General features: G+C 37.5%; 1 protein-coding gene across 1 annotated transcript in view; it reads left to right on the top strand.

Annotated features, from left to right (window-relative positions):
- IL1RAPL1 (interleukin 1 receptor accessory protein like 1) overlaps positions 1 to 27,481 on the top strand; it is an 801,634-nt gene that overhangs the window by 759,139 nt on the left and 15,014 nt on the right. Inside the window, exons 7-9 of the mRNA XM_074929670.1 lie at positions 9,168 to 9,300; positions 11,216 to 11,361; positions 22,429 to 22,572. Of these exons, the coding sequence (XP_074785771.1) occupies positions 9,168 to 9,300; positions 11,216 to 11,361; positions 22,429 to 22,572 (423 nt within the window). The remainder of the gene's footprint in view (positions 1 to 9,167; positions 9,301 to 11,215; positions 11,362 to 22,428; positions 22,573 to 27,481) is intronic.

The following is a 27,481-nucleotide window of genomic DNA, read 5'->3' as shown; positions in this document are numbered from 1 at the left end:
TCTATCAGTAATGAACAGGTTTTTTTCATCAGGGCTGTTGAAGCACCATTTTTAGTGGTGCTTAATGGCTTTCCTGGTGAAAATTTAAACAGAAAACTAGAGAACTTCAAATTTTGAACCAATTTGAAATATTTTGATTCATGTAATAGATGTGTTTTATTTCGATTATATTTATCCTGTTGTGCCACACTGCTCCACGGGAATGGTAGTTTTCCCCATCCACATGCTTGGCAAACTAGCCTGGGTCTTTTCCAAATAACATTTTTCATCATATGGTGTGATCTGACAGAACTGGTTAGTTCATGAAGATCTAGAACTGCTAATGTTTCCAGTGTGTGCTGAAGAGTAAAGAGCACCAGAGGAAGAGATAGTGTTTAATTACTTGTTGTTTGCTATTTGGAGTCTCACCTTCCTTAATACCCACCTAACAGGTGTAGGTGACACCGTGCCTGCTACTTTCCTTAAGCTCTACTTTTGTAAGAAATCTTCCATATGCAGCCCATCTCTACAGTATTTTTCAGAATACTTCATTGCACAAATAACTCCCTGCACTGTTGTAGGCTTGCTTATGAAAAAGGAGCAAAGGGAGGAAAAGAGCAGTCAGGCTGACCAATGGAAAATAAACCCACAATTTATTATTTAATATATATGTGTGACTCCAAAGCTGAAAAATTTCTATAGGTACTCAAATTATCTATTGATTGAACAAACATTACAGTCCCACTTTCCAAAACAGTTAAAGAGCAGGTATTATGAGACATTATAGTAAAACACAGTTTCTAACACTGTTCATTAAGTGCTATGTCTGAAGAAATCAACTGACTGAACAGCTAGGGGCTCAAATAGCCACAAGATGTTAAATAGCTGATAATTTGTATGGAAAATGAATTGCCAAATCTGTTCCTTAAGATTATTGATATTTTGTCTAAGTGGGATCTGACATAGGAAATTGTTTACTACAGTTCCCCAAAGTTAACCTCTTTTGGAAAAAAATGTGTTATTTGTCATCATCTAGAATCCAGGACATAGTCTGCATTTCCCTTGTACAGGAAGTTTTGTGCAGTACACCTAAGAGGGAGTCTGGGAGAAAGTGCTAGGGCTACAGCTGGTTGCCATGATTTATCTGCAGGGTTTTTTGAGCTGGACTAGCACCCAGAAGAGACCAAAGCAAACCCAGTATATTCTGTTCAGAAAGAACAAGAAAATGGGATTTGTAACAAAACCTCTGTGGCAAAACATTTGAATGTTCTCATCTGTTGGCCCAAAACTCCTAGGGATTAAAAAAAAAAAAAAAAAAAAGAGGTCAGTTATTTCTACAGCTTGCACACGTAAAAGAAAGCAAAGTGAAAAGGGAAAAGATAACTGTGCTATTGCAAGCATACTATATTAGAAAATTGTTGTCATCATAGGCATGGGTGGACTGGATTTACCATTCTGTTCAAGTAGCTCCTTAGCAAAACAAATTTAGCAACAACTGCGTTCTAACTTAGAGGAGCCGCTGAAGTCCCACTTTCAGTTTGCTGCTGTTTTGCCTCTGGATTTTGTATGGGAAAGAAGAAAATGTTGTGAGATGTAATGGCTTGAGACGGTTTTCCTTAACAAATAAAGACTTTATTACAGCTTTGTAGTTGCTTGGAGCCCACACTCATGTACAGAACTCCAGGCCATTACTGTTCTTTATATATTTCTTATCAATATTCTTTACCAGAGAGACACACATTTAATTATTTTATTTTTTTTCCCTAATCTAACCTCCCTGAAATGTAAAAAGATAAACAGGAAACCCCTTCTGCTTTTCTAGAAGTTTCCCAAAAGTGACCCAGAGCAGGTATTCACAAAGTGAAAGCTGCAAGACACCGTCCTGGGGTTCAGAGTCTGCTGAGGGGCAGTGGCATCCCTGGGTGCATAACATATCTGTCTCGCCTTCAAGGCAGAGAGAGAGACCATAAGGAGTATGGTCTCCCATATGGGACTCCTTTATGCAAAGGGAACTTCAGCCTGCTTGTTAAGCTTGTTTTCTTACCATGTAGCAACATTAAAATGAAAAAGCCACAGCACCATAGTCAAAGGCAGTGCAGTTGTTAAAGAATCCAGAAGCAAAACACTGAACTATTAAACTATGCATGGTGTGGACAAACATAAAACTCCCAAGTCATAAGTCTGTAAGAGCTAAAAAGTATGGGAAGTTTGGCATTTAGGGCCACCTCATTTTGTTTCTCAGTTGGAGATATTTTGTTACCTAGGATGTTTTCTCATGACTTACATCTGAAAACAGCTAAGCTTTTAAAACAGAAATTATTTTTTGATCTGACATAGAGGGCACAGGGAAAAAGTGTTTGAGAAATGCATTTGTCTAAAAAAATCCATTAGTAAAAAACATGAGTGAAAGTTAAGTCAAGCTTGTAAAACAATTGCAGTGACTTTCCTTTTCTTTAGCAACTCTTGCTTTATGCTTCTGGTAGTTGTTCTCTTCCACTCCAGTCTCTACTTCTGGAGAAGAAGGAATGAAAAATACTTGCTGAACAAATAATCTATCAGCCTGACATTGTCATCTATCAAGAGGAGAGGCCTGCTGTTAGGAAAATCAAGATTATTGGTTCAGGGGTGTTGTTACCTCTTGTGAAATGAAGGTTAGTTTAACAATAGATGTACCTGAGAGATGTTCTGGGCATTTCGAGCCCAAAGTCCCATACATCACTTCTTTTGCTGCAGTCTGCTCTAGTGGTTGCTGTCTTCATTGACTCTCTCTGTTAGTCTGCTGCTAAAGAGCATTCAAAGCAGAAAGGATTGAATTTCTTTTCCTTCACAAGCTATGAAGCAGTCCACCAAATTTTTTTCATATTCTTAGGTTAATTTTAGATCTTACCATCTATGTTTCAGTATAGCATCTTAATAAGTGTTGCAGATTCAAATATCACAGGGCTGACAGCAAAGAACATGTAAGCAGCAACATACAGACACCTCCATTAAGTGTCTTACTGTTGTACTCTAATTCAGCAGCTGGAAGCTTTGCAGGGTAAAGGGCTTTTCATAGGGCAGTGGATGACTATGAGTGAGCAAATGAGTTTAGCTCTATAGTGAATGAGGGCTAGTTTCTAAGTGAAAAACAAACCCAAAACCCCTAATGAACAAGAATTAGGCTTTTTCCAAGTAAAAAAAAAAAAAAAAAAAAAAATCAGAAGTGCAAGGAAGTGGTTTTCTAACCTCTCCAATAAATAGCGATATCTACAAATTCAGTGAAAGTTCAAAAGATACAGTCTCTCTCTGAACTGCTGCAAACCTTCAGCTGATGTGGGTTTTTTTTTTTGTGGAGGAATGGTTGTGTGTACTCTAAGTTTACACATTTATGGCCTGAAAGTCTTACTCAGTATGTAATTCAGACTCCTGTGCAATTAGTATGCCGCTTCTCAGCATAACAAAATATGGACAGGTCTATTAATGACGAGATATACCTGTGTAATCCCATTCAGCCACTTTGGATGATGCTTGCATGATAATATTTATTGGAGTGATAACACCCATCTCTCTCAAACCTACATCCTCTGAATTCAAAATAGAAGGAATTTGTACATTGTATCTTCACAATTGTATGGATACAAGACCTGATTGCTTGCCAAAGACTTCACAACATACCACTCAGTAACGAGACTAGAATTTGGCAGTTCCCAGCTTGCAGTTATATTTCAGAAAATAGCAATTTAAAAAATTTTTTTAAAATTTGGCCTAACCAGCTATATGAAACATGCAGCAAGACAGTTACAATCTGGTAAGAGAGTACACGATATCAAGATGTGAAAATGCATATGTAAACTGAAGGCCAGCATAGCAGTAAGTGATGCTTTGCATAGGCACAGAAGGAATCAGGAGGAATCTCTGCAGTTCATCCTGCTCTAAAGGAAGACTTACAAATCCCAAGAATACGATCATATGATCAAGGCCCATGGCTCAAAACTATATGGTATCTTATCCCTAATCGTGTTTACAAGAAGGCTTTCAAGAACTGTTGAACTGTTTTAGGATGTGAGACTTCTCTGAAAACATGAGTAGCTTCTACCCGCCTGCCCTCTGGGCTTGGCAGATGACATTGGCAAAACAAGTGGGTCATTGACTGTGAGAAATTGCCACCTATCCATCACACATAGGAAGTTAACAGCTTTTACATCCCTCCACTTGGAGGACTGATATTTTGTCAGTGCTTTTTTGCTAACGTGAATGGAAAGAATGGTATTCAATTCATGTGTGAGAGATTTTGATTGTGTCTGCCTTGGCCTTTTATTTCATTTTGAAGTGTTAACATTACAAAGAAACGGCATACTTATAAGTGCGTCAGTATTGCCTATGCATAAGTTTTATAAATGGTTTACATTGTACATTAAAAGAAGGTTCCATATTTCAGTACACTTAACATTTCCACTCTTTTGGCTCTCAACATTACTAGATGCTGAGCATGGTTCCCAAGCGCTTAACTTCCATAGTACATCTTTGAGGATTCTTCTAAAAAGAGGTTGCAGAAGATGTCTGTTTCTGATAATTAACATTGCTTCCAACAAAAATGGTTCTCCTTCACTGAAGAATATGTCAAATCCAAGGCTAGAACGGGTGTCATCACGGTGTATGTTAACTTGTATGACTACTGGTGCAAGTGTAATTTAGACGGCCCATACAAGATGACATTTCGCTAGCCACAAAACATTCACTATTTGCTAATTACTACTAGCAGGTTCTTAGCAGGCTGATGTTTTTAATTAGAGCTTAAACACAGAATTTATTTTGACATTTGTTTTAATTGTTTAGAGGTTAGACAGTGCCCTCTCCTGGATCTAAGTTGCCATAGCAGTAGTTTGCAAAATGCCCCAAATGTTGTCAATTAGGAAACGGACATAAAACTAATGTGTTGCTCTGCTGAGGGGATTTGCTGGTTTCAAAGGAAGTACGTTTTGTTGTGGTCCCCTCTTTGCATTCTGCTCTATTTGAAACCGTACTGTGCAACAGGAGTTGTTCTCAGTTTAGATGGCAAAGAGCTTTTGATTAATGTAGCTTGAACCCAGTTGGCTGGAGTTGACAGTGCAACTTTATCACAGCAAGCAGCAGGAACTTATAGTTCTATATATTCCAATTTTTACAAAAATCAGTTCAATACAGTAAGAGTATATTCGTCTTCAGAAATAAGGGTGATGGAGAAAGCTTACTTTTTAGGTGTTCTCATACATGTCTTTATTGCATTTTTTCACAGTAAAAAATTATCATTTTACTGAGAAGTCAAAAGTGACTTTTCTTTTTATCTTTTCTTGAGGGTGTTTTGGGGTGGTTGTTTGGGTTGTTGGTTTGTTTTTTTTTTTGAGGGGCGTGTGTGTTAATAAAAGCACCAGCATTATCTGTTTCACTTAATAATTCTAATCTCATGCCTTTAGACTTTTCCAGTGTCCATAAAAAAAGCAGTTTGCCCAGGACATAACTTGAGACAGAACATTCTCAAGAATTTATAACACCTCACAGCAAAGGGGATACAGAGAGAGAGATAGATTTCCCTAGGAATTTAATTTAAAATCTGTAGTAAATTTAAAATGTGTTATTTAAATTCCTTCAAAGATAGACTATAAAACTGTAATAATCCAGCATTTACAGGAAAATTTAAATTAATGACATAGAAAGCATTATATATCAATTCATCAAACTTTTACAGTTTTCAAATCACTTCTATAGTTTTTCTCAGCACAGAAAACACTTGGAGGGAGACAGTTGTGTAGGGTTAACTGTGAGTTAATTGGCTGACAGGTTGTTTTATACATTAGCTTAAACATAAAGCAAAGCAGCTCTTGTATTTATCTACTTAAATTTTGCATGCTTTGTAAAAAATCTGTGGACTTCTTATAAAAAGACTGCCCATGCAGAGCAGCCGCTCTGTGCCAAACTAAGCATCTTCTGTCTGCTCACTTCAAACATGCACTTCTAGGGAAAAATGCAGCACATCCTACAGCATACACTCACTCACATGAGGGCAGCACTGGAGCAGAGGTCAAGATGTGCTCTCAAAATACTCTCTCTGCTCAAATATTGCCCTTCAGTCAGCCTTTGCCCATTACTTACATGTGCCTGCGGCTGTGAGCATCTCTGCTCCACCAAGTGAGCTCCCCTGCCCTCTGCAAAGAGCTGTGAGCTCTGGAGTAACAGGCCTCCTCATTAATGGTCACAGTTGGTCATTAGCTGGTCATTGAATCTTTCTTGATGACCTGCTAATGAACTTCCCACTGACTTATTGTGAAGATTGGTCAAGGTAGACAGTATAGGTAATTTACAGCTGAACACCCAGCATGCTAATGGCCTTTGCTCAGGGACTGTAATAGACAGACTACTACTAAGAGGCATTACATCCTTCCTAATTTATTTCTCAGGTGCAAATATTTCATGTTGAATGGAAACTTTGGATTCTATTTTTAAAAATATGTTTACATATTTTATTTAGGGGGGAAATGTCCTTAATATTTTAATGAGGAAAAAAGCCTTACTCTTACAAACTCTTTTCTTCTGACATTTTTTGTCCTTAACAGAAGATTTTTTTTTTTAAAAAAAAAAAAAAAAAACAAAAAACAAAACTGTGTGCGTTAATATTCACCTGTAAAAGGCTCAGAGGCCTGCACAGTGCAAAAATCAGTTCTCAGTGGGTGCCTGTTAGGTTCAGGAGCCTGGAGAGCTTTGATGGTGCAGCATCTGTGTTGCCTAATCGCTGTGAATCATGGATAAATTGGCCAGAAGCTACAGTCCCTCTAGCTGTGATCTTGCCAGATCTTAAAAGCTAACAAGTTTCAACTGGGCCTTGACTTGGTGGGAAAGCTCCAGAAAAAGCCCAAGAAGCGGCAGTGATGCATTAGGTAGCACTCTTCCCTCTAAAACTGGTAGATAATTCCATAAGGATTATTCAATTATCACAGGAACCTGCTTTTTCTGTAGATGTGCAGGTACCTTCTCCCATTTTGAAAGTGATCAGAGGCCATCAATGCTGTTACAAGGCATTTCACAGACCTGAACATGTACTATATTGGGTGGCTGTGGCCAAGGCACTCATAATCCTTTAAGGTTTTGTATTTTCGTTTTCTCACATTCATGTATCATAATTATTATGAAAAACAAACAAAAAAAAAGACAAACTAGCTTATATCTGGTATACAACTGCTATAAGAAACTGGGTTTCCATCTGTTAAAATGTCCTGGGCACAACCAGGGAACTTATCGTGTTCCATTACAGTTTTTCATGCATTTGACCCACGTTAAGTGGTGTCCCAATGCTCATCTCATTCCCTGCAAATGGCTTCGAGACTGCAAAAATTTTTCTCTCCAGTGCTTCCAAATGGCACTTCTTGAGCTGTGTAGACATTGAAAAGGTTTCTTTCCAGGGAGGTGTCCTGACCGTTGCTCCCTGGGATGAGGGAACAGGAGCTGTGGTTGTCATTAGAAAGAGAGTTTTCACCCTCTCACTGGAGATCTTCAGCTTACATTTGGTAACTTCGCTCTAAATCAGATGAGATTATCAAAACACCTTATTAGTCAGAGATTTGATTTCATACTTTCTGATTACAAATTAGAACCTCCTCTGTATCCTAGTTTCATGCACAGGGATAATACCATCTCCTTAGCAGGCATTGCTGGCAAAGAGTGTGGCACCAACCAAAAGTTCATGACATGACTAAAAGCAGCTCAGTTCCTAAACAGCTTGTGAAAGTAACATAGATGGTACTTGCCTTGATGTTGCACATCTTGATTAAAATAATTCGATTATGCACATTTTATGATGTGGATGTGAGAGTTCAAGCCAGATAGTGGAGTCAGATATCATTACAGTATACCACAAATCATTTCAGATAAATAAAGACTTATCGTCTTGTCATATAGCATCCTGCATTTTTTTCATACTACAAAGTAAATAAGATATTAAAATATTCATGTCATATGTTTGAGAAGGACCAAGACCTGACCCAAAGCAGTGCATTTTTAAGGAAATTCACTGAACACAGATGAACTTCTCATGGCATATCAGTACAGAATGAAGTAGTGTTAAACAATGCTTTTTTTTTTTTTTTTTTTTTTTTTACAGGAGCTGTGGTCAGTCAGCTTTAAAACTCCTAAGATCAGAAATTGAAAGTGTAAATAAAATATGAGTTTGGTCTCTGCAGTAATATAAACTCCATGAAAATACTCTGCTTGGGGATAAAAAAGGACTCCCTAAATCACAACACTTCCTTAAATCACTGTGTAATTATCCACTAAAGAAAGGCACATTGCAGTTTAGCAGAGTTGTACCCTGAGACAACATCTTTACAGCAGTGAATGGGAGACCTTAACTATGTGGCTGCCCTCCAGCTTTACCTGATCTTCACAACTCTCAAAAAACATGCTAAGTATTGTGTTGATCCCTGTATGTGTTCTAGCTGAAACCCCAAAGCCAGGTGGTACTCATACAATGTAGGACTACACAATGAAAATGAACCAATGTGAAGGCATATTACATTTTTAATTTTCACTATAATGATTAAATAAGCAACTTTGCACATATATAGAATTTCTCCTCCTTGCTGCATGTACCTAATTGTTATTCCCATTCACAGGGTGAGATGTGTCCCACAATGTACAGAATGAGTTCACGTGTCCTTTCTCAAGATGCACTGTTTAATACTTTCCTGCCAATATAATTTAGCAATAAGCACACATCTTTCTACTGTCTGTCCCTTGGAAATGATACCCTACAGGAACCTACCGGCCCCTTTGCAGAAACCACTGCAAAGCTGAAATAACACAGACTTTATTGCACATGTGTTTTATCTATCCTTTATCTGTTTTCAGAGAAAACATGGAATTTTTTCATTGTCATCTCTTTTTGGAAAAACAGAGGCTTTCATTTCCTTACTAAACAGAAAATTTGGTGAAAGTATACAAAATTGAATCCTGTTCTTATGTAACATTTAACTTCACTTTTATTGTATTTATTTTCAGAAAAGATATTGAACACTAGTAGCAAGACAAGTAGATACTTCTGGACATTTTCAGCAACAGCTGAAAACTGAGGGTCTCTACAGATTTTTTTTTTTTTTAAATCAACAAAAGCAACTGATTCAAAAATGAAACTATTTTTACAAATTTTGAAATAACATATTGTCTTACATTCTTTGTAACAGGCGGTTCTGCTAATCTAACCTGCCGAGCTTTCTTTGGATATAGTGGAGATGTCAGTCCTTTAATCTACTGGATGAAAGGGGAGAAGTTTATTGAAGATTTGGATGATAGTCGAGTCTGGGAAAGTGACATCAGGTAAAAGAAAAAACATTTTGGTTTTTTTAGTCTGTATCTTCTTTTGATAGTTGTTGTAAATACTTGTTATCACAGACTAATTCAGGCACACTTTGGATCTGATCCCTCTTTTTGTAATATCCATTCTCTACCTTTTCATCTACACTTTCAACTTTTTCCAGTAGAGAACAGAAAAAGCACGTCTTGGCCAAATCCGATGTTAGAAAGCTGCAGAAGCAGAATAGCTGCCTGACAAGTACCGTACTGTTAACCGACTAGAATTTGCATAGTGACTTTTTCAAAGTGTGGTAATCTACAATAACAATCATTAAGACAGTTACTAAAATGAAATTGAAAAAAAAAAATCAAGAAAAAAAGCTCAAAAAAAGTAGTTTAAAACATGAAGCCTTAAATAAATGCTGAAGCCTAGCTTCCCTTCTGGAATGTTTTGATTTCTTCAAGGAAAAACTGAGTTTCATGGGATGTTATCTGGCCTGTGAAAGCCAAGCATCCTGTTATGTGGGCTGCTTATATCTGCTGAAATACTTGTTTTAGAGAGGATCTGGCAATTCACGTCATGTACTTCTGCTGCTCCTAAAAGTGCTGCCTCATTTGGAAATTAAGAAAAAAGTGGTTTTGTATTGAGAATTACGTGCTTGACATAGCGTACCATTTCCTATCCAATATGAAGTATCTACTTGGATCTGAAGAGGGTTTTTTTACATTTATAATTCTGTATGTGTACATCACTCTGTCTATATATCATGGATAAACCAAGAAATTAAGGCAAATCTAAATGTGTTTTACATAGGAAGATAAATAATCACATACATATTTATATAATAAACCAAAATGAGTTATTTACACTTCACCTCTTACATAGGAGTTTACTATCTCATCAAAAGACATGAAGTCTTTTCAGCTAAACCTTTGACTTCTTCAGTGTAGCCAAACAGCGACAAATCCTTTAAAAAAATCAAGAAGACCACATAGATATTCCAGCTCATTATCTGCACATATAGGCAAGTGTAGTTCACCCCAGTGTACTTCAAGTTTATTCTATAAAGGTCAAGACCAATGCACTAAATGGCACATGGCAACCAGATCAGCTATATTTCACATCTAAAGCTTTTCCTAAACTCTTCAGCCAGAGACTTGGCAATCTTAAGAATGCCAAAAAGGTGACAAGAAGCTCATTACAACTTTTTTTTTTTTTTTTTTTTTGTGTGGAGGGAGAAACAGAAAGTCTGGTTTCCACTTCTTTTGTCAGGTGTGATGTGAGGGAGCAGCCTGGAATTGTTTGTCATTTGCTTTTCTGGATTTCTAAAACCACTGATGGATTTACTAAGAGGGAAAGAAAGCAGTGGAAGATAGATGGAGGCTTATGTAGGAGGTCTTTTATTTATCATCTGTATGAACAAGCAGCATCTGTTCTTTCTACCAATTTATAATACATAGTCAAATTTTATAATACATTCTAGAAATATTTTTTCAGCCCATGGCATGCACATGTTGTTTCTGAGTGGCATGTTGAAAAGCCTCAGAAAGTGCACAAATAGAGTGCTTGGCCCACACTCCTAGAGTGGCCATAAAATGCAAAATAACTGTTCATTATTCTCTCTTCTAACATTTCAAGACTTCACATGCTAATGATCAGGGTCTCTATCAGAGTGTGCAACAATATATTATCAGTGTGTGCATCATCCCGCTTAAAGAAGACAATTAACTGAAGCTCTCTTTAACATTTACAAAGCTAAACCTCCCCATTAGAAGTAAGAAAGAAAAGGGCATGATATGATTTAATTAGATTGCATCAAACCATAGTTAAATTTGAAGCCAGAGAGTTATGAATTGTAAGTAGCATTATTATGTCATGATTATCTAATGCTCCACTACGACACAAGCAGAATAGCAACAATGGTTGCTTTTTTCTCAGGGTTCTCAAGGAACATCTTGGGGAACAGGAGGTTTCTATCTCATTGATTCTTGACTCTGTGGAAGAGGCAGACCTGGGGAATTACTCGTGCTACGTTGAGAATGGAAATGGACGCCGGCATGCCAGTATTCTTCTACATAAAAGGGGTAAATATGCAGCTTTTCTCAATGAAATGATACAACATAGGGGTGGTCAGTTTGTAGAGCTTTCTTCTCATGCAAGCATGAATTTTGGTTTCCTGGGAAATTAATAGTCAATCATTATTTTTCCCCAGGCATTTGTATAACTTTAAAAATAAAATAGAAGGGTTGAGGTTAAGTATGGCTCTCACCGGAAAAAAATACAGTAACACCTTTTAATTATATTTATATAAAAGATCCATATAATAATTCATTAACTTTAAAACTAATAAAGCCTCAATAGAGAAAAAAAATAGTAGGAAGCCAGAGGTAATACAAGTATAATAATGTTTTGTTAGAAATAAAATCCGGTATTAGAAAAACCAACAAAAATAGATTCAATTTCTGTCAGAAATACCACCTAAACACCATACCAGGGGAGTTCCTGCATAACCTGGCTGTGGACATTTTCCTTCTAACGTATTTGTTTAATATCAACATTTCTGAAGTGAAGCATCATGACAGAAACTTCGAAGAACCTTCCTGTTTCTACTCACCACTAACATCCCATGATTTCAGCCTGCCTAATGGCCACAGCCATCTCCCATGGAGATAATTATGGAGAGGCAGAGAATCTCTTGCAAAGCAAGGTTCCCAGATCCACTCTGTTCACTTTACCTCCCAGAGGGTGCTCCACATGCCTCGGCTTGATGATCCCCACCCTCATGCAGCATCCCGCTGGTTTAAGAGAGCAAAGAATAATCAGGAGCAGTGTCTGTACTTTGCTGTTGTTACTGTGCTTTTTTTAGACTGTTTGTAGAGGTGAGCATACCAGGTTTTGCTGTGGTGCTGAACTACTGGTGGCATCTCAATTTATATCAAAGCAGTGATGTCTTCCCTAGTTTTAGTCTTGTAGCGTGCAAAGTCTGTCTAAGTTTAAAAGGAAGCCATAAGGCAAGATAGTGTGACTCATTTATTTAAACATATTTTTGTGTACCTCCAATTTATTGAATAGATATAATTTGTAGCCATTTTTCTGAACTCTTTTCATTGCTTCTTAAGAGATGCAGATGTAAATAACCAGATGTTCTGCTTAGCCTGGCATTTGCAATATTTTCTTGAACTTACTGAGATGGGAAATTGAACCTCAACAATTTACCAGCTAGGGTTCATATACTCCTAGTTCAGAGACGTTTGAACCCAGAGCAAGAGCTTAAACCAACAAACACTGAATTTCAATGGCTTGTCTTTAATAATTAAATTAGTGATGAAATACTGAAAATAAAGACTTTTTAAAGCTTAAATTAAAACCAGTACTTAATTAACTGACGCGTAGTTACATGCTGATGGTGAGCCCTTACTTTCCCTTCCATACAAACAGTAGCTCCGAGACTGATAACACATAAATCTTCTCTGTTTTCTGACAACCAGTTTTTTAATCTAACGGTGTGCATGCATAAATTTTGCAAGGGTCTACTTTCCTTGCTTCTTTTCTTGGAGAAATCAGTATGTCAAACACACAGTATGTGGCCTCATGATGACATGCTTGAGAAGAAGTAATCTCAATATTTAATTGCCCTTATAAATAGGAAAAAGATTAAAATATCAAAAACTCCCCCAAATATTTTATTTTTTACTCTTTAAGTAAGGCTGAATCTGAAATTGTGATTTGGAAACTAAATCTGTTTTGCCCTCAAAAAACAAAAGGTACCTGATACAAGTCTTCTACATACTTTGCATGTTGACAGCTGTTTCAGTGCAATGATAAATTAACCATGACAGATAAAAATTTGAGCTAGTCTCTCAGGTCTCCTAGGAAGAGGAGCTTTGCACTGCTTGCTTAGTCTCCTGTATATCACCATGACAACATTACAGTTTAGGTTTCCGTGTTTAGATTCACAGTTAGTCTCTGCTAGGACTGAATTAGCTGTTTATTAATTTCTGATTATTGGCTCACTTAGAACAACTGGGACACAACAATTAGGTAAATTTGCTTCCCGAACACCAAGGCATTTGCAGAGATATTAGTTTTGGCTGGTTTTCTAGTTAGTGAACTTCTTTTCCAGGAGTATAAGCCAAAAAAAATGCTGAATCTGGAATGTTCACTGGATACCTGAAAAAGAAATTATAATCCTTCTTTAACTTCATATGTGGTACATTATCACCAGGATCAGAAGGGACAGGAAAGCAGAAAGCTCTGTTGCTGAACAAAGAGTGTTCCTGGGAAAAGTGGTATTTAGGACTAAACACTGCAGTGGGGATTCAGGTACAAAATTTAAGCCTTTCAAACACCCCTGCAACTGCTGCTTTACCCTACTCAATATATTCTCTGCAAACGTAAACTTCCAGAGGGAGCTTTTGGCTATGGCTGCAATTACACAGGTCCTGAAAGGAAAAGAAATTCAGAGTCTAAATTCCCAGCAAAAACCTGGATGGCATCTTCCTCACTCTTCCTGCCCTTCAGTCCAGCAGGGACACACACTCACCTCACAGAAAACACAAGCAGGGCCCATCTGATGGTGATCCCCACCACTAACGAGCACCTGGCACTTTCACATGGGGTGAGGGGGCTTCTGCTGTTTCCCTGATGTGTCACTGGAACGGAAACCCGAACCCTCCCCTTTCCCAAGAGGAATTTCAGGAGGGGAGCAGAGTACAGATTCCCCAGACTCCAGCACCACTTGTGCAGGAAAACCAAATCCAGTTTGGGCATCCAGCACTGGGAGAAAGCTGGGACCCCTGGCACCTCCCTCTAGCCCAGATGCCAGCGCTCTGCATCTGGGGTAGCTGAGCCCCCATTTTCTCCTGAGCTTTTACTTTCTGACTGCTAGCAGAGAAAAACTATGATCTATGTGTTTGTGCAGCCAGCAAACCATTTTTAGACTCCTGTCTTTCCTCAGACACTGTGCGTAGGGAGCAGTTAACTCAGAGCTAAAGGCAGTAGAGCATTTTCAGCATGACAATGCCAATGCTGTTTCCTTTCCTGGTCCATTCCTACAAAATTTGTCCAAAAATAATCAGAATAAAAAGAGGGATCAGAACCCAGGAGATTTAACCTTCATTCCCTTCCTCCAGTTGTCGGCTAAACTTCTATCAGCTTTAGAATAATCAAGGTATCTTTTCTTTCATGTGAGGAAAAAAAAAAAAAAAAAGTATCTACTTGTTATAATCTAAGGCTGATTTTGTTACTTATTGGTGATAGCTATCATTGATCATCTGTAGCAGTTACAGGTTAATCTTCAGCCAGGCAGTGGAACCTTCTAGAAATTAATTTGGAGAGTGGCACTGACAGCAGCTAAGCACAAATTTATTAACGACAGACCGCATATTGCACAGTATATAAGGGGTAGATCACACACTGCAATTCTATTCTTTTCACAGGTTTTTAATTCAAGAAGACAAGCCCATAGTCTATCAATGTAACAGATAAAAATCTAATACTTAAAGAGAAAGAATGCTCTTCTCCTATGTTATGTATTGAAAAGTATGATTTTCATGCTGGATCAAAGCCTTCATAGTCTCATTTAATTGTAGACTATGTTGGAAATATTATTATCCAAGTATGTGATTATTTTTGTGGAAATTCTTGTCTGCATGTCTGCAACTAAAACTCTAAAGCAAAAATAATCTCAAATTCTATCTTGTCATTATTTTTTTAATGCTATTTATATTATTTTAAAAGCTTAACATTATACCTGCATTTTTCATGGGACAGACACTAGAACTAAGAGCAGGTAACATACTTTATGCATTTTTTTAAAGTACCTATTTTGCTTTCTTCCCATTTTCTCAGTGCTGTCTAATTTCCTGTTTTGGCCTTTTTTATGTTTTGGGTTTGTTTTCCTGTATCATAGGTGTTCTCACTGGGCATATATGGGTCTTGTTGACTATAAGCTAATGAGGGATGGTTAAACCAACTTTTTTTCTGTTGGGACAAAAAAAGATTTTCACTAAAATGAATGGTTTAGAGGAAGAAATTTACTCGGTTTGAAATTGCCCATAAGAATATATATTTGAAAAAGAAACAAGTCAATATTTCCTGTAAAAAATGTACCTTGATGAAACCTGCGAATAGGTAAGCATATTTTAAACTCATAATTTATTAATGCATAAACATATTAATATTTCCTGTACAATTTAATAGCAAATTCTGAATAGCAAAATATTCTGAATTTTCTTCATATGGTTATTAACTATAACAGAATTGCTGACGAGCACCTTAAATTACAGTGACATTTGCATAATAGTGTAAATGTGGTTTATTACTTAAGGAGTTGACTATGTTAAGTTGTTAATCTCATGAGAATTTTGAGTCACTAGGACACAGTTTCAAATAGTGGTATTGATGAGTGACAATTAAGACTTAAAAAAGAAACTAGCTCTTTTCTAACCTCTGCAAAGAAACTGCAGGTGTTATATATTTTCTTTGCCATAAATCTTCACGATGCCTCTGAAATTTCTAAATGGGAGCTCATCATGTGAGCTATGAGAGCGATGAGTTTTATATTTCAACTTCTGTTAATTGGTCCTAATTACTTGAATATTCCGGCAAATCTCTCAGTCTCAGTGGAAGCAAAACTGTTGTAAAACTCTGACCCACTTGGTCAGTTAAGACCTTACACATTATACATGTATATCTTCCAATGTATAGAGAATTCAGTTTTTATTGTGCACTGCAGGAAAAATTTTTCCAAGTTCCTCACTGAGTTTTAGAACTGGAATAGAAATTGAATTTGATTTGATGGGAACTGATTTTTCATCTCCCTATGTCCACTGAAGAAACCTTCAGGTTGTCAATGCATTTGGCAGTGCAAAGGCTCAGTCTCCCAAGACATTTTTGACATAGGGCTAAAAGTCAGATATCGCTTCCCTTCCTGTCCCAAACCTAACCAAAAGTGACTCTTCTTTTTACACTCATAAAATCACTAATTTAGTAGGATACTAAAGACTACTGCCTGACAGAAACTCTTCATAAGACCATTTTCTTCATCAGTAAGGTTTTTCTCATCCTTCAGAAAATTGGACTAAGACATCTCCAGTGAAAAGGTTAGTCAGATTACTTAGCATGTGCCTGAATCTAACTTTCCTCTGACAAATCTAACTTTCCTGTGACAAAGTGTCGAACAAGTTGGTTTGTTTAACAGATTTCTTCTTAAAACAGCTTTTGTACCACTTTTATCACAGTTCTCTTTATATAATGTCTAAGTGTAATTCTAACCTTGATTGGCAAGGATGAAAATATTTTAAAATAAAATGTCACAAATTGTTCCCATAATCCATGCAGAGCTAAATTATTCATTAATGCTATCCTCAGAAAAATGTAAACAGTATGTTTTATGATCTTACATCCTTGGAACTTGGTACTCCATTTTTCCCCACATTTTAGCACCTCCCAGTACTTCTTACATTCATTTCTTTCAGAAGATCTAAAAGAAGTAATTGTGTGGGCTGTCTGATTTCTGTAGTGAGATAAGCAAATAGAAACTCTCCTGATCAGTAATGTTTTAAGTCATGCACAATTCATTTATTTGGTGAAGCTAACCAGAAATTAATGTAATTCCACACCATGACACTTTTTTTCCTTCAACCTGAAGTATAAACTGCCTTTAAAATGCAGTGTTCTGTATTTAAATGCAGTAAACTTCAGTAACATTGCAGCATCTATATTTTTTTCATACTTACCCTCTTTTGAGTTAACATACTGTTGGAGATATGTGTAACTATTCTCCTGCTGGGAACAGGTATGTTGCGCTTCTCAGAAGAAATAAAAATGTCATCAGTAAGAATATACTTCTATTATAATAATTTACTACCTCTGTTCTAATAACATTGGAAATCCAACAGCATTAAGGCTCAGATAGGCTGCCTGCCATACTAGTGAATAACTGTATAAGATCCTTGTCTTGTATTTGCACACATATATACATATATTCATATGTACATTTAATCCGGAATCCAACTAGGTCTTTTTCATAGATGAATCTATAATATATATTATATATTGATCTCAAAACTAAAGTGAGATAACTATGTCTCAATAGTTCTAATAAATAAATTGAAACTACTGCATTGAAAACCATATTAAAAACTGTAACTAAATTTAGCTTAATTTAGCTTAAAATTTACCCATAACTAAATTTAACTTAAATCAACTCTGCAGACATCTACAGGCATGCGTGACCTATGCTAGCAGAAAGCATATACTTTGTGCTAAGAAATTATTTCATAATACAGCTAACGAACACCCCAAATATCTTTCTACTGGTACAAGTATTATTGTCTTACAATATCCATCAGTAATTATTCACAATAGTATCTGCAAAGCCATCTAGGTACCTTAAATTCAAACAGATTTTGTTTGGCATGTTGAAACAAACAAACAACAAATCCTTAAAAGTAGAGAATAAATTTTATATATGCATGTTGGATATGCATATGCTGTATAAAGCTGTGGTTCCATATGTTATACTTTGGAAAGCTAAATTGTTTTAAAGCCAGGCCACAATGAATACTGTATTAGGCGAGGGAGGGTGGGGGCGCATACTTCTCAATTTTTAATCAGTGAATAAGGGTTTCTTCCTAACCTAAACTCTGCGTACTGTTTAGTGCTGATGTCTGAAATGATACTCAGACTCATTCCTGTGTTAGCCAGCCTCCTTCTTCCTTTAGAAGAAAGACAGCCATTTATAACCAGAGCTGCATGTTATGACACATCAGTCTTGTGTTAGGTGTCAGTATCTGCATTCTTTACCTTCTCTCAGGTGTCATCATGGGAGCTTTAGTATTGCCTTCAACTGTTCCCCTTCCAAATTATATTCATTATCTTATGTTTCACTTAATAATTGAAGTCAATGAAAGCATACCTAGACAAACTGAGAACTGTCTCTAACCAAACCATGCGGCTCTGTGAGTTAAATTGTCCAAGTCAAGCAGAGAATGCAAATGAGTTTAGGCCACAAAGTTGCAACGATTTATGTATACGCTAACCTGAAGCTTTGTGAATAGTCCTGTTGATTTCAAAGGGGTTACTTATAGCCCATGAAGTTAAGCAATCTGCGTAAGTGATTGCAAAATTGAAACCTTAGATAGACTGTAATTGGATTTTGAAAAAGGCTCAGAAATTGAATACACAGCTATAAATCACGTGTCCTTGAAGAGTTATAAATCACTGAAAAAGAATGTTTGAAATAATATAATTATTTTTCTTAGCAGCTCAGCTGTATGTGGACTACTGAATAGAATGAGATTAATTTTAAATCATCACAGATCATTAAATGTAAAGTCTCTGAAGCATGTCGTATAAGTCAAAAGATATGAATCTTTGAAGGAACCCTTTTCTTTACTTTCTTGTTACAACTCCAGCTACGATAAGTGAATTACCTGTACGACACAGTCAAAGGAAGTTTATCAAATATTAAATCCAGGTGAAGATCAAAGATATATCCTACAAATAAGCTTAATAATTAGGATAGAATCAGTATAAAATGAGTACATTTTATTACCATCCATATTGTGCCAGATATTTGGAGAGGACATGTACTTTGTTTTAATTAGCTGTCTCTTTCACCGGGTTGCTTGGCCAAAGCCTCCCAATAAGCAAACAAAAAAATGTAGCCATTGGTCAAAATGCTTGTAACAAATCTTGTTTTAAATTGAAGCTATTTATTCAGAAACCAATCTACTACTGCTGCAGTAATCAATGTGTTTTCCCTTGGAGTAGAACTGTTTCTGTGCTACAGGAGGACTATTGTTAATTGCCTGTAACTAAATGATTGCTGTGCTTCTGGATGTAACTCCCTGGCACTCGCTCATTTGTTGTGTTTAACAGAATGCCTGTCCCCCTCAGGGTTAGCAGAGTAATTTTCCTCTACTGTTTTCTCCATTAAGTCTTAGCTCCTTAAGGAGGGCCAGGTCTGTAATTTGAGCAAGGTAACATGGAGGCTAAATAGATTTTTAAAGGTTTGCACATTTTGTCTCTCCCATCTGATGTGGAATTGTGCTGAAATTGAATCTTTTTAGTGTGTAGCCACTACAGGAAACTTGAATTTCAGCAGGAAAAACAGATCACACGTCAAAGGAAGTGTAAAGCCTGCTGCAGCACCCGCGCAAATCTCAGTGCAAAAGGCAGAAATAAAGCAGCAGAAAAAAATGTTATTGTAAAGGTAACCTTACACTCTAACCTTGCTGTTACGCTTTAACTTAGCTTTAAGAGTCACTACATCATTGTTGACATTGTTGACATACACATCACCAACACCTTTAGCGCTGGCAGGCACCTTTCAAAGAGTAATCTCTCCTAGGAAGGAATCAGAAGCACCCTCCCCAATTCATACTGGGAAAACAGAAGCACAGATAGTGAAGTGGCTTCAGTCACCCAACGGGCTGACAGCGGAGGTGGGACCAAGCCTTCCACTCCTCATGCCTTCAGTTCAGTGCAACACAGGGTAATACTGTTCATAAAATCCCTGCAGAAGGTCAAAACCAGCCAGTGCTCCCTTAGGGCATGGTTTAGCATCCTGCAGAAACAGAGCCCAAGGCCTAAAAGCAATCAACTTGATGTGATGTTGTGCCCAAGCCAATCTGTCCCACCTTCCACAGTGCTGCACAGATGTGGCCGTGCCACTTCCAGCACTCTGGGGGTTACCTCAGGCATTTGCAAGGCTGGGTGTAAGGATGCAGCAGTTGGGCTAATTGCTGCTCCTCTCTTCCTCTCAACCCTGACAAATAGCACCCAAGGCAAAGAACGAATATGTGCTGATAAATATTGTCCAGCACGGAGGAAAATACAGGCTTACTATGCTAGATGGACAGTGCATGAAATTTACTTTGCAAACAAATCTGTTTAAGAACCACCTTATCCTTGTGCTCTTAAGTGATCACGATGGGCTGAGCAGCAGCACAGGGAAAGGTAATTTCTAGTATATTTCAGGGTGACTTAGAGAATTTTGTTGTTTGCTTTGGTTGACTAATTTATGACAGTTTCCTATGTGTTCAGATATGTTACTGAAGTAAAAATGTAGGCACGATCTTGAGTTATTTTATGGGTAAAAAGATAACTAAGAGGGACTCTCTGATGGCAAAAGTGATACAGTGCATTAGTCTGATTTCATGCACAGTGACAGAGAACAGATGACTACCTACAGTTTTTTCCATTTAACCTCAAAATCATTAATTTAGGAAAGAGTTTTGTTTTACAGTTGTAAAGTTTTCCCTTGCCTTTAATGAGTCGTAACAGCAGGCACATAGAGTATTTTGTGCCTAGCAACACGAAATATGAAAGCTTTTCTTCTAGTTACTATTGAACAGCTGCATCACCTGTAGTACAAAATGATAAACAGGGTATAGTAAGCCAGTGCAGAGCAATTTCCATTTCCATTTATATTCTAAAATACTGTATTACATATTTATGCAAACAATTTTTTGTTGGGTGTTTCTAATAACATTTCCCTCTCTGGACCAGAAAAGTATTGAAAGTCTGAAATAACCATGTTGGTCTTAAAAATATCTAACACAAAGGAGTTTCCAGCACAGTTTTGGAGAGAATGACACAGAATATAAATGCCATTTTATTTTATTTTATTACACTTTTAGTGTCTTCTAGAGAGCAATGAAATCTTCTTACAGTTGCCTCCAAATAATAAAAAAAGTGTGTGATTCTCAGTAGATAACAGTCAAAATAAATGGAATTGTCACTTTTACCTCTAACTTTTATTTCTCTGATTGAATTGTATTGTGCTGGAGTATCATATCTGCATAACCACACACACACAAAAAGGTTAATTCAGGGCTACCCAGCTTCACTCAGACAGAAGCTGTCCACTGGAAGAGGATACTGTGAAAATAACATGGAACTGAGCTTTCTTCAGCACAGATTTTTATGAAGCAAACTCTATGTCCTAGATTTCCAAGATTTGATTTCTTGGCATTCATCAAAACTGCATGATATTGAAAAAGTATGGGTGGTCTCAATTTTTGCCATCTATTACTCATTTCAAATTCCAAAATTGTTAGTAACACTCTTCCTCCTCCCACCCTCATTGTTTAATATTGCAGTTTTCAGTCAATAAGTAAATGAAAAGTAACAAAATGGAGGCCATGTAACTCTGTGAGCTTCTCTGAGTGTGCAATGGTTAAGACTGGGGGAGGAGAAAGTCGATGATGACATATTATTTATGCACTGGTAAATGGCCCTACTGAGGATACTGCTGGTGATAGGCAGTTGTGGCCACATTTGACCAGAGTCCCCATCCTCAGAGATGGAGCTATGTGGTGATGATCTCAATCCATCATGTCAGTCTCCAATGCTAGAGTGCAGCAAAGACACCAGGGGATCACAGTGTGACTAGGAATGTCAGAATGGACAAATAAGCATGGTTTGTTGCGACTACATGTAAGCCAACCTCATCGGGTGAAGGGGGAGAATAAAGATGAACGGCTGATCTTTGGGAAATTGTGTCAAAGATATTAACATATAACTGAGTTTTGAGGCTGTGGGGTTCCTTAGATAATTTGTCTTCATATCTCTTAAGTTTTGGGGTTTAAAAAAAAAAAAAAAAATCCCTAGCATAATTCTATCCATTTGACTGAAAGCCATCTTATTTGTGTGTGGAATAAGGGAGGAGCTGTGTTTGCTTTATAGTCCCCCAAAAAGAAATGTTCACCTCTGCTTTCATTGTAAGTAGAATGTCAGTGTTTACCTGTGTAAAGCAATGTTTACCTGTGATCTATCTACAGGGAGAGAGAAGGGAGTTATCCAGTATCTCTTATATATATGCATATACTCATACACACACATATCCCCATCAATTGTTATTTTTCAAATAAGCAATCCAGATGGTGTACCAGAAAAAACAAAAAACCAAAAAAAAACCACAAACAAACAAAAAAAAAACAAACAAAAAACAAAACCTAGTTTATTAAAGGAAAAAAAAAATCTATTAGTTAGGTATATCTTCAAGGGCCCTATATAAATAAATACATAAATAGCCCATCATTCATTATTTTATTTTAATGTTTAATGTAAGTGCAAGGCCTGTTGCTAATCTTTCTCTGGTTTAGAATGTGGTTGTTACTGCATTTTGTAATTCTTTGCAGAGCTGATGTACACAGTTGAGCTTGCTGGTGGGCTTGGTGCTATTCTGCTGCTGCTTGTTTGTTTAGTGACTCTCTACAAGTGTTACAAGATAGAGATTATGCTCTTCTACAGAAATCATTTTGGAGCTGAAGAACTAGATGGAGGTAAGGCAGCTTCTTAGTACATTTCCTAATTTCTAAGTATGCCTGTCTTTTATTTCTCTCCACCAAGGCCCAAATTTCAGCCCAGTTCAAGATTTTAGCTGCAATTTTTATTTCTCACTGCATTAGGCACTGACTTGAATATGCATTCTTGTACAGCACATTAGCAGCAGTGATTGCTGAGCTGATGTACGTTTTGCTCCTTGGAGCTCCAGAAGACAGCCATGTCTTTTAGATTTTAACTCAGGACACTGAACTTAAATTACCAACACTGATGCATTAAAGATTTTTACTTTCTGTCAGTAATGAAAGCCAGCTTCACGTCTCCATAAACTAGGGAGTGTCTTCCCTAATTGTATTCACCGAAGAGGTTGAAGTGAATCTCAATTTACTGTTTGTTTAAACTGATCAGTTTCAATAAACTGTACCGAGTGTTTCGGAATGTACCCAGCAGTTTATTTTCTTGAGTTCATTCACTTAATCGCTGAGAGAGCTGATAACGGTCATTAAAGTTGTTCTGTGATTCAAGGACACCCAGCCTAAACAAAAGTAATCTGCAATGTATGCACTGGATTGTGTCAAATGTATACATGCATCTTCTTCTCTTCTCTTTTCTTTGCCTCTAGCCCTACTAATCAAAACTGCTGTTGAACAGTGAACTGGGTTGAGCTGCAGGCTCTGATGAATTAAGCTTGGTTACTTGGGTCAGATATATTTATGTTTTGTGCTACCACTACATCTTTGGTGACAGGGCCTTCATTTTTACTGAAATACTAATAAAAGTTATTTTACAGTTCAAGGTAATAGCCTGTGGGCAGAAGCCACTGTGACATATTAAAATAAATACGTACTAGCCAAGCAAGCACTGTCACCAATAAGGGAGAAGAGTGGCAGCAGAATTAGAGGTCCTTATACAAGGAGAAGATTTCCATAATAAGATCACTAGGGAATGACCCACTTCAGCCTCCCATCTGAAAATGCAGAAGGCTTCAAAATAGAAAATGCTCAGAACAAGTCCAAGGACATTAGAACATTTTGTATCCTTCTACTGGATTTACAAAAAGGATGCATTAATGTAGCAGCTCAGTGGGGGGAAAAATCAGGTTATTCCACTTATTTTACAGAGGAGGAAACTGAGGCCCAAAGGGACTGTTACTCGTGGAGGATTTTGGCAGGCATCTTTTTTTTTCGGGAGCTGAGATCCTCTCTTCTCCACAAAGCAGCCCCCAGTTTAAATGGGCATGCTTACTTGCATGAATTGTGTGAATTTAATAATAGTCATATTATATTATGCAGAAATATACAGTTTAATTAGTAATTGTTTAAATAGATGCAATTTAATGTCTTCTTTCTCAGTATCAGTAACTCTTGCTTTTACAGCTGTCATTTATTGTTATCTCAAATAATTCCAGTTCATTTGCAAACTTACTCTACCAGGTGTTACATGCTTGCCTCTTTCTGGACATTGGTCCCATGGGATCAACAATACTTTAATCACACATTTTAAACCACAAAATGACCTCTAAAGAATACTGTTCCGGGATTCAAAAGGAGGAAAACCAATATCCATTCTCTATCCTCTGAGCAAAGATCATTGTTAAAGAAGATGAAGTATGGATTCTCCTTAGATGAATGCAAACACTGATAGCATTGTGTGCTTAACTGCAGTAACAAAAGAAGAAAAATGCTACTTCCAGATTCTTAATGGAAATCTGTAACTTCTACTATATTCAATATACTAGCAATATGGATAAAACTTTCTGTGCCAATGAAGTTACTGCAACTGGACTTTTTATGCTGTCTCTTTCCCTTACACTGTTGCAAAAGCACAGACAGAGAAGACAGAAAATGCCCCACAGAAAACCAAGCCATGGCTTGTGCAGAAATAAATTGCAGACATATATTCAGATCCTTTCCTTTGGTTTAGTTTGTTACTGACAGACACAAAATGTTGAACTCTAAAATCTTCTTCTAACCACATCTCCTGCAGTGCAACGGCAGAGCGCCCACATGCTATTCATAATTTACATCATGTTCTGTCATACTTCAGGACAGCACATAGATAAGCAAACATCAAAATATCACAGTCTTTTTTTGCGTGCACTATATTGTACCCAGAGAGGATTTGAAACACCTTAAATTGAGGTCCAATTAAAATTTTCGGTTGAAAATCTCTTTTAAAATGCAACACTTCATTTCTTCCCTGATCAGAGAACAAGCCCTCCAGGATGTCAAATCTCATCACAATTCCTCTTTGCTTTCCAGGCTTTAGACATATCAGTTTTTCCTCAGGCTAACATATACATTTCTGTGGGAGGCACGGGTAAATTGTGAGGAATATTTGAAAACAAAGTATTTAACCCTTACAGTTAATGCAACTTAGTTTATTACTTTCTGCAGGGGTACTGCAGATTAAGCAAGTGATCACAACTGCTGATTTCTCATTTCTCTGACTTGCAGCTTTAAATTTCCCATCCTCTCTCATCCCAGGAACCAGACTTTCCTGTATTTTTCTCTCTCCTGCAAACATTTTAGCTCAATCTCACCTTTATTGTCTCCTGGGAATAGTCATTGAAGTTCCCATTTTTGTTTTCATGGTTAATCCCCTGTCTTTCCTACTAAATTGGAACATAATCAAATCCAGCTCACATTTCACCACTTCTCCTCCCACTCTGTGCCTGTGCTTTCCAGCTGCCTGGGAGCTGCCTCCACACTGGGGGGGCTGCCTGATGGACACCGCGTTGTGTCCTTTGGGGTGGAGCAATGTAATGTGTCAGAGTTTAGTTAGGAGACCACACTGTAAACACCTGACAGAGATCCCCGGGAGCTGGAGCCCAAGGGGCACTCTGACCCTTGGCAAAGCAGTAGCTTTCTCTCCTGAAGGTGTTTGGCATGACCTCGTATCTCAGAGATATAACTCGCTCCAACCAGTTTGGTGGTCAGAAACTCCCAAATTTGTTTAAGTGGAGAATTTCTGTTCAAGATCTCTCCACATACGCAATGAAGATGATACCTTGAAATGGTATGCAAACAATAAAATGTCCTGTATTATTCTGAAAACAACAAAATTTTCAGAAATAGATACTTCACTGGAAACTTCTGAGGGCTGATTGTTGCTAAATGTCAGGCAACCTTTTTAGGTTTGCAGCTTTAAACTTAAAAGCTTATTTTAAAAAGCCTTATCCATGAAGTGCACTTTAAGGAGTGACACATTATTAGTGAAACCCACTTTCAGAAGTGATGATTTCTTCTATTCTGCTGTAATTGAGCTCCAACAGAAGAGATTTTATACCACATTCATTCTCTGAGGAGTTTTTTAACAGTTACTGTTTCCGTTTTTGTATTTTCCGAGGATCTTCTCTTGTTGCCTTTTCCAGTTTTTAAATGACTTGATGAATAAACTAAGTATCATACTTCAACTAAAAAAGAAGACTAAAAATGCAAGTAAACATTTAAAAGTGCCTACAATCAATACATGCCCTGACTTCTTTCTCTGTGACCTTAAAAGGCTATCTGTATCAGAAGAGATATTACCACTGTATAGAAATCTGCTCTTTGCCTACATACAAGCTGACTTCCAGACCCCCTAAAATCTATGCGAATTTTCCCAGAATTTTATCTCAGACAACTATCTCCTTTGTGAGACTGCTTCTGCTCATCAAATCCTGCCAGGATCAGTCCCCAGGCATGACAGCCTTAGCAGACACAGCAGGAGTGGAGAGGGGAGTCAGATCATTTCTCTAAGCAGCACTATTTACGATGCTGCCTTAAAGTGGACAGAAGGCTCAAAGTCACCAAAACCACTATTTTCAAATTTTTCTTGCCATCTCAAGACCTGGGAGTTTCCAGTGGATGTGCAGATATCGGTATGTAAGCTTTATGATATACTAAGGATAAAGCCAGAAGTCTACAGATGACAGGTTGAAAACCATTGGACATGGTAAGATAGGCAAAATTACTCAAAACCATGAATTTTTACATGTGTTTACATTCCAGTTTCAGACAAAACAGCATATGGTACAGTTAGCAGTAGAAACTGCAGGCACCAGCCCCTACCATTACCTGGGTACATTAGTAACCATTTGAACTGGTGGAAGTTTTTGTATGAAGGAATTAATAAGCAAGGGGTGAACACTATCATAAAAATGAAGAAATTCTACATTAAGAGGCTGGCATTAAAATTGATGAGTAAAAATGTAACAGTTAAAGTCTGACCAAATGTGTAATAAATAGGTTTTTAATGACATTTACACAAATATCCTTTCTCACAGCTAGGCTGATGAGAAGTCAAGCTTTACGCTCAAGAACTGGCAGCTGATAACTAACAAGTAAGAGCTTTGCTTAACAGCTGATATGATGACCATCACAATGACCCTTGGTGACTTTAGGTCGCTTCAGCTGTTTCTACAGTGTTGCACAGGAGCTCTCTGTGGTGCCCTCAATCTTATTCTCAGCTTTCCTTGCCAAGGAAACCTTGGTGAATTGAGGGAAGACACAACATCTGTGAAGCTGGGGTGCAGACAGGGAAGGCACCTGGAAGCCAGGGCTGGGGAGTTCCTCTGGGTTTCACTTCCAGTTCTACAGGTTGCTGCTTCCCCCCGCCCCCCGCTGAAATAAAAGTGCTCCTAATGTGATTAAAATATGTCACTGCTGAGCTCTCTAACTTCAGGAAATCTTGTTTGAATTTAGTACATGATATCTATAGTGGCTGTTTCTTGGCTGTGCTGGTTGTGCTTTCTTAAGAGATGAGTTTCTACTGCTTGCTGAGGGGAAGCAAATCAATGCTCAAATTAGGAGACTGATGAAACAGTTTCTGCCTTGAAGTTTCTGTTGCACCTGGGAGTCCTTAGGTAATCATGATTTTTGTCCTTACTATTATTTAGCTGCAAAAGACTAGCAGGGTTCATGGACA

Source organism: Athene noctua, chromosome 1, assembly GCF_965140245.1.
Source record: "Athene noctua chromosome 1, bAthNoc1.hap1.1, whole genome shotgun sequence".
NCBI classification, from domain to species: domain Eukaryota; kingdom Metazoa; phylum Chordata; class Aves; order Strigiformes; family Strigidae; genus Athene; species Athene noctua.
This window is presented reverse-complemented; position numbering and strand designations above follow the sequence as displayed.